Source organism: Terrapene carolina, unplaced genomic scaffold, assembly GCF_002925995.2.
Source record: "Terrapene carolina triunguis isolate 2854851 unplaced genomic scaffold, T_m_triunguis-2.0 Scaffold21, whole genome shotgun sequence".
NCBI lineage: Eukaryota > Metazoa > Chordata > Testudines > Emydidae > Terrapene > Terrapene triunguis.
In genome coordinates this window covers 18,389,258-18,402,879 of record NW_020664372.1, presented here as the reverse complement: position 1 = coordinate 18,402,879, position 13,622 = coordinate 18,389,258, and the positions used below count along the sequence as shown (strand labels likewise).

Sequence of the window (13,622 nt, the reverse complement as noted above, 5' to 3'; positions counted from 1 at the left end):
TAGGGGGCATTTTTCTGTAAACAGAAAGGAGACCGGATTTTCAAATACAAAAATGCTGAAAAGTTAAATCAGGTTTCTCTTTTTTAAAAGTAGTTCAGAGTTCAGCAAGTTCAACATACTGCTATTATATCTGTAACATAATGTTCTAAAAAGAAATATGATTTTGCTTAATTATACAGGTGTTAAAAAGACCTACGAAATATATTACACAAGCAAACAATTTTGTCAATATGTAGACCTAGGATCAGGCTACCATAAATATTGCTACGTTCAATGTCTTATTCCAGGCTTGTGCGGGAGAACAAACAGACTGCAATGAGATACTTATATCAAGACAGAGCTGCACATTTACCAAAGACTGAGAAGTAATGTTGCCACACCAATCAGCGTAAATGTCATATAAGCAGCCATTCCTGTACATCCTGCTCCAGTTGTGTCTAAAGTGCTGCCACCGTCTGTTTGATGGATTTGCTTTACGTCACTGAGGTTTGTCTTGCCTGGCATCCCTGCTGAGACAAATAAGAAAATACAGGATGATGCACGCTTTCTCACTACTGGCAACATGATACAGCTAGAACAAATTTAAATATACAGAGCACACAGACTGTCACAGTTTGGTTTCTAATTCTTTATGTTACTGCCAAATTCAGAACTCTTCGTAATTGCATCTAGAAACACCTGCCACTCTATATGGCAGTTTATCCTTGGAGGTAATTCACAGCCCTAGCACTACTGGACAGAGCAGTTATTGTAGAATTGTACCTAAGCAAATATTCACAGACTGAAGTGAATAGTTTGTGAGTCCCAGGAGTACCCAGAAGTCAACTACTCATATCTTAAATTTGAAAGAAGATGGAGATAATTTTATTAGAACTTTCAGGTGTGTGAATCCAGAATTTAGATGAAAAGAAGGTGTAACTGATGGAGGATTTTAGGGCCTCCATTTTGGCATGGAGAAAAATGGACTTCACAACATAAAGTCACATTCTAAGACACACTGTAAACAAGGCAGACCCTTATTCCGCTCCTGGGTGAATGTTTCTGAACTTTAGGAACATATATAAGAAGTTTTTTTCCTCTCTGACAAAATATGAAACAAGGATATTACAGTCATCCATTACACCTCCAGTACCTGTTTCAATAATCATAAGTAGAAGGGTCTGGAGACACATTCAACTATAACAGCATTGTCATTTGCTTTCCATTTTGTGTGCATACTTCTAGACTGTCTTATCCTATATAATAGCTTGTGGTATGCCACTATCAATCAAAATTAACAAGTCTAAATTCAATGTTATCACATGCAACACATATTGACATTGTAATTACACTGAGACTGAAAAAGGCTTCATATAAAGCAAAGTCAATATTTATGTAATTATGTCAATACATATATAATTCAGAAGGTAAGCTCTATTGCACTGGAACAGAGGCATTATAAAGAAGCTTAGCTCTACTGATCTGACATATTGATTCTACAATCTGAGTTCCTGCATTATTATTCATTGTTTAGGACTTCTTTCACCCTTCTGCATCATTAGCGAAGATGAATAAACTCACGATTCCATTACACTTTTAGGGACTATGATGGAGTATGAATATTTTAGTCATGGTTTTATACTTCTTGTTAAGCTAGAATTTAACCAGAAGCTGAAGCAGCTCTCTGCTACTTCCTTATTTTTCAGGCTAACTACTTTTTATTTTAGTGCTAAAAGTACTCCTTTTCTCCTACATGTAGCTTGAAAAGTGCCCTTTGTGAACTTACTGTACATACTAAAATCTCTTTCCTGTAGCTTTGAAAAAATGTGTTAAAGGAAGAGTAGATGAAAGCCAATCATGTTGTCTGTCAAACCTACTAGAATTTGTTTGTCTTCTTTGCTGTTGCACTCAGACAGGAGAATGGACTGCTATTTTGTGTGGATTTATCGATCTATTGTGATTGCCTGGAATTTGTGAAAATTAGATCCATGAGTACAATGCAAGTGGGAAAACAAGGAAAGACAGTAACAATAGGGAGCAGGGGGTGAGGGGAAGTAAGTCCTCCTGATCATGCTCACTGTGTAGTCTCCCTGGGAAAAGATCAATACCTCAGTATTTCACTGAATCAGGGTTTAATGGATCACCAAACAGGGTGGATCAAGGCATTTTTCCTCAGGGGTGTGGGAGATGGAAGCAGAAAGCAGATAGTCTGGGTCACTTGTCCAGCTCTTCAGTGAAGATTTCCTTCATTTGAAAGCTTCGCTTCCACAGACTGTGCTACTTCATAGTGAATTCATTGGGTTAAATTTGGCTTTCAGCTACACCTGTGCAACTCCATTAAATTCAACAAGGTTGCATGGCTATAACAGAGATAAATTTGGCCCAGTGGATTTATAAGAGAGTCTACAGCAGGGGTGTCAAATTTCCAGCCTCTAAGACAAATCCAGCCCACGTGATGCATTTTTCTAGCCCACGTGACATATTTATATTGTGCACAATCTCAGTTTAACACTAAGGTAACAATATAGCACTGTCAGGGGACAAGTGCACCCCCATTCTCCCTTTAGGTGCTGGGAAATGGTGTTATAGCCCTATGGCTAAGTCCACTTGACCACCATTAGCCTCTGGGTGGTATAGCCTAGTGACCAGAGTTAATCAGGCTGCCCTGTCTCACAGGGATGTGCGGCCTAATAGCTAGAGTCAATCAGGCTGCCCTCTCTGATGGCCTTGGCCTGATGGCCAAGTCAATTGGGAGGCCCTCTGTCGCAGGGCCATGTGGCCTGATGGCCAGAGACAATATAGCTGCCTCTTCTCACAAGGCAGTGTAGCCTAATTCCTCCTCTACAACCAGTCTCCCATTACAAGCCACATGCATCTGCTCAGAATTGGAATACCACCAAATCCTCTTTTGCATCTCTCTTGGTTAGCTATTGAACATCCTCACTGTTTGCCCTCACCTTTCTTTCAATGAATCTGTGCACCAGTTCTCGATTCACTACAAAAGGGCGAGCTCTTGTTTTTGTATTAATCAGGATAAGTTGTTTAGTTTCTTAACCACTTGGAAGGTCCCCTTCAAAAAGGAATAAGTTTGGGATTTGTTCCAGGCTGCTTTTCTCCTTCCTGGATGGGCATATAATTTTCCTTTTTCTGGTATTTTGTGCTTGGCATGCTCACTTCTGGCTCATTTGTTCCTCCACCTTCTGGAATGCTGTCCTCAGGTCCCTGATATAGGACTCAGTCACATTACCTACCTGTATAGGTGCAGAGGATCTTGGCAGTTATTGCCGCCTGCAGATCAAGTCACAGAGAAGCGTGGTTTTGTGGAGTCCAAAAAAAGTCTCATAAGGAGAGTAATGGCTAGATGAGTACTGACTGGTGTTATATACAATGGTGACAACAGGTGACGTTGAATTCCAGTCTTGCTGGTCTTCACTGACTGAGACTCTAAGCATAAAACCAAGTGAAGTTTACTCTTTCTACTTCCTTATTACTTGGCAAGTGGGCAACACTGGACCTCGCCTTGGTTATCCGGAGTTGTTGGCAAACCTTGTGTCACAACAATGATTCAAATTCCTTCACCTGATCACTGCAAATGCAGTCTCATGGGCCAAACTGCAACACTACATGTTTTGTCAATGCATCTCTAACTGTCTCAGTCCTTTTCTCCTTCAGTAGTTGTGATACCACATACTTTGAAAAGATGTCATGTGCTACCAGCAAATACTGATTTCCAGCTGGTGTTTCAGGTAGAGGGTGTTTCAAGTCAATCTTTATGAACTCCTAGAGCTTAGTAGGTTGGAGCATTTCCTTGAAAAGGAGTTCTACCTCTTCTTGACAGCACTTGCCTTTCTTGACAGGTAAGACAGGAAAGTTCCCAGTCCTTAACATTAGCAGCCAAGCCCAACCAAAAAAATCTGTCTGATACCAGCTCAGTGTCTTTTCATAAGCCAGGCAGCCTGATGCTTTGTTAGCATGAAGACACTCCAGTTCTTTGTAAGCTTGCTGGCAAGATAATCCTGTTACCATAATACTTCAGCAACTTGGTAGCTGGATCAATGGATAATCATTCCTGAACTGAGTTGAACCTCCACAGACTAGGTTTCCTTTAGTAGATCTGTTGGTGCACCGAACAGAACTCAGGGTCCTTAGATTGTTCTTGATAGATGTCCTCACAAGACCTGGCTGAGTTTATTCTCACTGCCCTCACTACTGCTGAGAGCAACTGCACCCACATTTTGCTTTCCAGGTATACGGTGAACTGTGAATGTATATTCAGACAGTTTGTGAATCCATCTCCACCAGCATCCTCTGGGTTGTGCTTTGTAAGGAGCCACTGCAGGGCATTGTGGAGTGTTTACACTGAATTCTGTACCTAGTAAGTAGAGACAATAGGCCGTGAGAGCCTCTACAATAGCCAGACTCTCCAGTTCTGTAGCTGAATACTTGGCTTCCCTCTCATTTAAGTTGCGATCCCCAAAAGTCACCACTCTGTGCCTATCAAGCTCAATTTGTTTAAATGCAAATCTGACAGCAACCTTTGATGCATCACAGGTTGCCATGAATGGACAAGACTGATCTGTGAATTTAAGCACAGAATGGTTTAGAAGTCCTTCCTTCAGTGACTCAAACACTTTTTGGTGTTCATCCATCCAGACAATCTTGCTCTTCGTTAATTTGTATAATAGCACTGCCTGCTCTGCAATTTTTTTTTTTTTTTTTTTTACAAATCTCCTGTAGAATCCACAGAGCCCCATAAACCACTGTACCTCTTCCAGGTTTGTGGAAACCTTCCAGTCTTTTATAATGTTCAATTTCTAGGGTTAGGGTTCCAACTCATCTTTATTAACTATATGTCCTGAGGAAGGTGATGAGACTCCTTGCAAACTAACATTTGTTTCCTGAAACTTTAAACCCTGACTCCTTAAAAAGCTTTAGAATACTTCATACTCCTACCAGATGTCCCTCACATGTTTTATGGAAACAAATGAAGTCATCTAAATATGTGAGCATGTCTTCGGTTCTCAAAACTTGGATTAGGCCATTTACTACCCTCTGAAACATGCTTGGTGCAGCCATGAGTCTGAAAGGCATTGTGTGGAATTGAAACAGTCCACAGGGTGTCACAAAGGAAGTTTTGTTCTCAATCCTCAGGTGCCACTTTAATTAGATAGTATCCAAATACCAAAACAAAATTACTAAAATATTCTGCTCCTGACATTTTATCCAATGTGGGGAAGTAGGTACCTATTGTGAATTGCCTGTGAATTAAGACTTCTATAGTCAATGCATATTCTCCAGTCTCCATTAGTTTTTTTTACAACTACAATTGGGGATGCCTATGGTGAAATACATTGTTCAAGCAGGCCATACTCCTGAATGTGATTTTAGCTTCTCTTTCACTGTAACCTTATACAGAAGGGGAATATGACATGGGACGTACCCCACAGAAATACTCCCTTGCTTAAATACCATCCGATGTTGCAACCAATCACACATCCCAAGTTCTTCATTATTCCAAGAGAACACACTAGCACATTGTAAGAGAAGCTGTTCTAAACACTTCTTTTCATTGCCTCCTACAGCTGCTTCTGCGGAGTCAACCCCTAGCTCTTTTTCTGACTGGGCTGCTTCACAGTCTTGACCTCTGCCCCTGTGAGAGGCCTTGAGACACCAGCTACATTGGACACTGCCCCCATCATCTGATTTTTCACTAGCTACACTTTCTGGTCAATCCATTAATTGCTCTTACCCAGAACTCCTCTTTTGGTCCAGCTGGAAACAGAGTTCTGTTAAACAACAAACCTGACTCAATATTGGTAGCTTCAAACATTCGTACAGGTTCACCGAAGCAGTCTTTTATCCTTAGAGCAGGGATTCCCAAACTAGGTTCATGGCTTGGTCAGGGTAAGCCCCTGCGCCGCTTCCCACAGCTCCCATTGGCCAGGAATGGTGAACCGCGGCCACTGGGAGCTGCGAGCAGCCGTACCTGAGGACACTCAGGTAAACAAAGCGTCTCGCGGCCTGCCAGGGGCTTACCCTGAACAAGCCGTGAACCAAGTTTGGGAACCCCTGCCTTAGAGGTACTATTTAATGATGACCTGACTTCACCACAACTTTATTCTGAGCCACCACAGGGAGCTGTTCCTTCTCTCCCCCTGTAGGTATGGTAGAAGCACCTCTGAGGCTCTAAGAGTTGCTCCTCAGTGTGGAGCACAGCTATTGAAAAAGGATATAATAAGCAAATGATACCAAAGCTATATAATTAATTTATTCAAGACTTATCAGTAGTTGAAGAAATTCTGTTTAAAGGTAATAGTAATTCCTTTAGGGTTACCAGCAAAGATGATGAAATGCATACATGAGGAATATTTAGGGATAGAAATATATAAAAACATAGAGCAAAAGAGGTTCTGATTTTGCCACAAATGAATCCAAACATAGAGGACTATATAAAAGAATGTGGAATATGTCAAAAATATAGAAATATCATGACCTATGACATTTATTCAAGTAGTCCAAAGTAGTTTTAAGAACATAAGAACAGCCATGGGTCAGACCAATGGTCCATCTAGCCCAGTATCCTGTCTTCTGACAGTGGTCAATGCCAGGTGCTTAAAAGGGAGTGAATAGAATAGGCAATCATTGAGTGATCCATCCCCTATCATCCATTCCCAGCTTCTGGGATTTATTTGAATATAACGGACATGCATATGTTAGAGTTGTTGGTTATTTTTCACATTTTCCTGAAATATCTATACTAGAAAACACATGTGCGAAAAAAGTCATTAGTAAAATTAAATCAGTTTTTGCAAAGCATAACATTCCCAATATGGTAATGGCTGATAATGGACCTCAATTTCACAGTCAAGAGTTTAAAAGTTTTGCCATAGCATATGATTTCAAACATATTACATCAAATCCAGACTACAATATAATGGGTAAGTTGAAAGTGGTGTTAAAACAGAAAAAGATTACTAACAGAAGCTGAAGAAATGAATACTAATTTATATTTGGTGTTATTAAAGTGTAGAACATCACCATTATAACAAGGTTTATCACCTGTACAGTTGTTATGTAACAGAAAAGATTAGAAACACTATGTTTTTTTCCAGGAATATATAAGGAAAAGAATAAATAGAAATATCAGTCAAGTTTGTATCAAAAGAATTATTATGCTAGAAGATCAATAAACTACCTTATTTGAAAGTGAATGATAGTGCATGTATCTATAATGGTAGGAACTGGACTCAGAAAGCCCCAGTAACAAAAGAGGTAGTACCTCAATCTTATAGTGTCATGACTAGTAATGGTCAAATGTATTGACAAATTCAGAGACATTTGCAATTGTCACCTGCAAGACAAGACTCAACTGAAAGAAGAAATGATATAGTACAGCAACAAGAGCAGTGAGAAAATGAAAATGACATCATTTCTCTAAGTAATAAGAAAACTTCAGTAACACAGCTAACACAGAAATTATATGGTTATTGTGTCAAAGAAGACCTGTTACAACTGTTCAGATATTTTTTATATAGGAGTACATTTGTGATAAAACAAATAAAAGAAAGGAGATGTGGTGTTAACTTTGGCTTCAAAAAATGAGTAGAATCTTAAGGGTGTGTGAACTGACAGTGGGAGGAGTTAAGATGGTCTGTATATATGTTAACTATTTATCTAATAAAGACTGTTGTTAAATTATTAACAATGAATTATTAAAGACTAGTGGATTTATTTGAATATAAAACCACACCTGGGGTCCACACTTCCTCCTACCGACAGTAGGGGTATCTGAATATTGGCCAGGGACAAGTGAGTTCTATTAACATCCAACAAATTTTTGTGATGCCCAGGGATGAAATCCACTCCCAACAGTGCTAGAAATATTGGTGACCACAGCCAAAGTCCATTTACTATGAAGACTCCCCAAGTTCAGAGGGAGCTGGATTTTCCCTGCTGTCTGCAGTAGGTGATGATTCTACTCCAATTCAACTCCTGCAATACACATTTTATTCCCTCCCAGCACCAGGTGTTTAAAGTAAATCAGATTTACTTCAGATCCTTAGTCCAATAGCATTGTGGTTTTCTAGCCACCGATGTCTCCAGACACATATTAATGGGTATCTGGGCAGCTCTTCACATGGGCCATTCTAATAGTTGCTGATGGTAGCCCTACTACATCAGCAACTTCTAGTTTCCCTTGATGTACCTTCCCTCTGCTTGGGCAATTCTGTCTCTATTGGCCTGTGCCTCCGCATCGCCTGCCAAATATCATCTGGCCTGGGGCCCACTCAGGAAAGTCTTTTTGGTCCCATGGGACATCTGTGAAAAACTGCACTTGGGCCTCTTCAATTTTTTAGCCACTTCACTAGCAATCATTTCTTCAAGTGTTGTGTATATGGTATAAAGGAGTCACCATTAGACGGGAAATTAATAGCTGATGCTTTTAAGGAAACACCAATTTCTTCTTCCACATTTTGAACTCTGCACATAATCTGGTCCATAGATTTATCCAGGAAGTTATGCTTATGGTCCTACCAAATTCAAGGTCCACTTGGTCAATTTCACAGTCATGGGATTTTAAAAATAATATATTTCATGATTTCAGCTATTTATATCTGAAATTTCACGGTGCTGTAATTGTAGGGGTCCTGACCCAAAAAGCAGTTGTGGAGGGGTCACAAGGTTATTGGGGGGGGGGAGAGTTGTGGTACTGCTACCCTTACTTCTGCACTGCTGCTGGCGACAGCACACCCTTCAGAGCTGGAGAGTGGTGGCTGCTGGCCGGGATCCAGGCTCTGAAGGCAGAGCAGCTGCCAGCAGCAGTGCAGAAATAAGGATGACATGGTATGGTATTGCCACCCTTCTGCGCTGCTGCCGGAAGAGCTGGGTCCTCAGTCAGCAGCCGCCACTCTCCGGCCACCCAGCTCTGACGACAGCAGCGCAGAAGTAAGGGTGGCGTGGTATGGTATTGACACCCTTATTTCTGCACTGCTGCTGGTGGGTGGGAGGCACTTTCTTCAGAGCTGGGCGCCCAGCCAACAGCCGCTGCTCTCCATCTGTCCAGCTCTGAAGACAGTGCAGAAGTAAGGGTGGTAATACCGTGACCCACCATAAAATAACCTTGTGACCTTCCTGCAACTCCCTTTTGGGTCAGGACCCCCAATTTGAGAAACACTGGTCTCACCTCATGCAATCTGTAAATATAGGGTAAAATCACACAAAAGACCAGATTTCACAGAGGGAGACCAGATTTCACGGTCTGAAGTTTTTTTCCTGGCCATGAATTTGGCAGGGCCCTAGTTATAGTCCTTCACCAGCAGGTTATGAAGTTCTCCTGCTAAACCATTTATAAGCTGACTTTTTACACAGGAGTGTCTCAGAGCTTTCCACTGGACATAGGCCCCTCTCTTCATTGCCAGGTCCAGATTCAGCGCAGCAGGGTCTGCTTCCCCAGAGCCATGTACCGGTGAAGGTGGTGCAGGGAAAAGCCCTATTGAACTGTCTCCTCAATGCAAACAAATAACTATGCAGGGGTGTCCCTCCCCCCGGCCCTGGATTGCCATTCCTTCTGGTATTTCAAAAGGGCCAATCCCCCTTCAGAGCAGTCATGCAAGTATCTATAAGAATCATAATCTGCATTGCGAAACTTCTCGTATAAGGTTTGGGCAACCCCATCCAAGTATCAGACCATGCATTCACAGACAGCAAGCCATCAAAGTCTGTCAGGTGCTCATAGATTCCAGTCTCATCTGCATAGCTGGTGCATTTGTTCTCAGGCAAAAGTGCTTTTGCCATCTTGAAGCCACTGCTACTTATAGAATCACAGATTTATTGAACCAACTCCAGTACAAACAGGCACAACTGAACTTCCTGATAACCCCTGCAGGTCAGATCAACATAACAACATACAAGACAACACTATCTTAACACTAAGATAAGGACGCAGCACCATCAACTGGTGGAGGTGCTGTCTACACTAATCATTATATTATGAGCAATGTCTGGTTTAATGTCAATATCATGCAAAAGCCAGTGTTTTAATGGAAAGCCAGATAAAGCTCAGCAATGTAACTGAAATATTCGGTTTGTTCCAGTTTAAAGCCAAACCTGCGAGGCAGTGATAGAAAGCGAACCCCTGGGATCCAAAAGTAAATACAATGTTTGCACAAACCCCGACAAAGCAAACCTGCCAAGCTTCACACATGTCTGCACTCACCACCATCTGTGAAGTGGCTGAAGTGGAAAAATATTTTTCTTATTTGTTTTAGTAATAATTAACTAACCAAAGCATGTCACAAAGCACTGTGGTACATATTACAGTCAAGTGTGTGTGTGTCAATACGGTATAGTAGCTTTAAAAGTTTCTATCATCTCCAGCCTCTTTTCAAAGGTTTTGTGTGTGTGTGTGTATTTAAGGCTTGTGAAAGTTGACAGGACTGACAGCTCTGAAGGCTGAACTGTTCTATTTATCCACAGAACAGGTGCAGCAGCAGGGTAACAACAATCAGTAACATGCCTTAACCCTGACCTGGAAGGGCCAACCCTAGTGACACTTTACACGTCCATTGACTCCTGAGCCTCTCTGCTGAGATTGCCAATAGCACTGCAGTCAGCACCAATGGCTTTTCTGCTATTCCTTGCCTACAGGGAACTGGACTGAGACCACCAAATTCATTTTAAATAGACATCTCAGCAATAACAACTTTGTTTGCCATTGGCCTGGGCAAGTTTGGAGCCGAGCAAGCCTCATCCCCACATTCATAGCAACCTCTGCACTCCTACCTCAGACCACTTCACACACCCCGCACTCCACTGTCTGCTGTATGCTGAATCACACACACTGGAGGTCAGGAGATTCTTCAAGTTAAAATGAGGTTGTCAGGTGTTTTTCCATGCGTTATTTGGGAGAATCCAATTAGCTTTGAGGAGGAAGAAAAGGAACTCTCCTGGTGTGCAGTGCCCTTCCTGCCACATGCTAGAACAGCGGTTCTCAAACTGTGGGTCGGGACTCCAACGTGGGTCATGACCCCGTTTTAATTGGGTCGCCAGGGCTGGTGTTACACTTGCTGGGGCCCGGAGCCAAATGTGAAGCCCAAGCCCCACTGCACTAGGCTGAAGCCCAAGAACTTCAGCCCATGGTGGTGGGGCTCAGGGTTACAGGCCCCTCCTCCTGGGACTGAAGCTCTTGGGCTTCAGCTTTGACACCCCCCCACCCCCAGTCTGGGGCAGTGGGCCTTGGGATTCGGCTTTGCCCTCCCCTCCGCCCAGGACAGTGGGGCTCGGGCTTTGGCTTTGATCCTCCTGCTAGGGTGGGGGGACTTGGGAGGGCCCATGGTTTGGGGCTATGTAGCAATTTTTGTTGTCAGAAGGGGGTCATGGCGCAATGAAGTTTGAGAACCCCTGTGCTAGAAGATCCAAATTATGACTCTGACAGCACACACGTTTTATGTGAGTCTCAAATATTATTATTACAAAATAATTATATCATTGTTTGCTGTATTTGTTAAATTCCAGCAGTGTCCATGGTGCTTCCCAAGACTGTTCTTGCCCATAAAAAGTGCCTTTTTTTAGGAGGAATTTTAAATAAGAGGGGCTGCATGCCTGAGAAATGGAAAATCTTATAGGATGTGGCTCTTGCAAAATGGCACTCTTATACAGGGTCCTAGCTGAAACTCACTGCAGTCATTTAATACTTATACATATAAAATAGAGAGCATACTTTTGTTTCGTACATCTTGTGGCGTGTGAAGAAAAGTGCCAGTTATTGTAGAAATGTGCCAGGATTTGGAAGGACAGTCATGATGAAACTTCTAATGAGACTGGGAGAATTCATGAGGTTTGGATAGGGGATTTATGATTGTGCTGCAGGAAGATTATTTTGGATGCAGCTATGACTGTGGTACTTGGGAATGAAGAGTTGTCTGAAAAAAGGAGGATGAATACTATGAGGAAATTGAGAATCAACTTGTACAGGGCTTCTGAAAGTGTGCAGGTGAATGAGGAACAATGAGTATGTGGGGAGTAGAATATGGACATATGGATGCAGCTCTTAAATGGATCAGGAGAATTTAGAGGCAAGGCAAGCAGGAGCTTGATAGGGTAGAGATTCTGAGGAGTACAGAGGGGGGATGTCTGTCATAACAGAGGGCTCAGGAAAATATAGATGGTGATACTGCTAAGAGTTTCTTAACTATATCCAGGGAACATAGAAGTGGTTAATACCAGCACTCTTTTTCTCAAGGAGCATGTCTAACTTCAAGGAGTCTGAGTCATTTTTCCCCCCTAAAGGACAAGTCTAACTTTAGGAAATATGATTCTTATATTTTTATAATATTCTTATATTTATCAGTAATGAGTTTTGAGTAATAACTTTACACAGTAAGAAAAACTGGAGAAAATTAAGATAATTAATCAATTAGGGTCATACCATGTCCCCCCTTGGTGGTCTTAGGCATGAATGAGTTGAGAGTACCACAAAACACCAAACAATGGCCAAAAGTTTACCAGACAGTGAAGATTAGAGCTAATGGAGCTCTTCCTTCAACCCCAACGCCATGGAGTCCTTCCATGTCAAGATCATGTGACTGAGCCTCAGTGGGTAATGAAGACTCAGCTGGCGGGATGGTGCATGGCTGCGCCTATGTAACCTACCTGACAAATCACTAATTCCCATAGGCCCTGCTCCACACTTTTAGGTGTTAGGGAGTAGCACTAGTAGGGAAGTATGGGTAACATGACTCTTGAGAGATAGGAGCAGATACAGCTCAGTGTATCTATGCTGCACTCCCTTTGAGAGGGGTGACAGCAGGTATATTGCCCTGCATATCTGAATTCTGGGAAGCAATGTACTTCCTTGGAACACAGTACAATCTGTAGAGTCAAATGAAGCAGAGCAACAGTGCATGAGCCCCTATGTGGATCAGCACCTGTCTCCAAGGCACAACTGGGCCTTTACTAAAAAGTAACATGGAGATAATTTAGGTGCCAGGGTTTACTGTATCTATACCAGTTATACAACACATTTCTTTGTAATTTTGTGATAACTGGCTTTAGAAGAAGTGAGGGCTGAATAGTGACGTAACAGATGTCTGTGCTGAGAACTGAGAAATTAACCCAGTATACAATGTGGCCCTGGTTTACTTTGTTTAGCTTTCAGGTAATGAAGGATAAATTAAGTAGATAATCTTTAGAGCCTAAAGAATTGTCAAAAAAAATATTCACAAGAAGCTTTGGGGACTTTTACGTCTTAATATTGAAGAAAAATCAATTATCCAGCATTGCCCATGGGTTTTCTCATCTGAGTTATAAATCAGTTTAGTGAACTTAATTTCCTAGTACTTTCAACTCATTGTTTCTTCACTGAAGCTGTTTTAGCTAAGATGATACATGATGAAAGAAAGTTCAATGAAAAAGAAAAAAAAGGTATTAGGGAAAAATATTTATTATGATTTATTTGGAGGGCATGAGACTTTTTCATCATGGGATCTATTGTCTGTATAAGCATATATAATTGCCATCTCTGTCATTGGAAACTGATACTAAAATTCTTTACTGAAAAATTTCAGAGTAGCAGCCGTGTTAGTCTGTATCCGCAAAAAGAACAGGAGTACTTGTGGCACCTTAGAGACTAACAAATTTATTAG

General features: G+C 41.6%; 1 protein-coding gene across 1 annotated transcript in view; it reads right to left on the bottom strand.

The window, feature by feature from the left end:
* Window positions 1-348: 348 nt before the first annotated feature.
* Window positions 349-13,622, bottom strand: part of GPC5 (glypican 5) — a 985,999-nt gene continuing 972,725 nt past the window's right edge. The window contains exon 8 of the mRNA XM_026662819.1: window positions 349-506. Coding sequence (XP_026518604.1) covers window positions 349-506 — 158 coding nt within the window. The remainder of the gene's footprint in view (window positions 507-13,622) is intronic.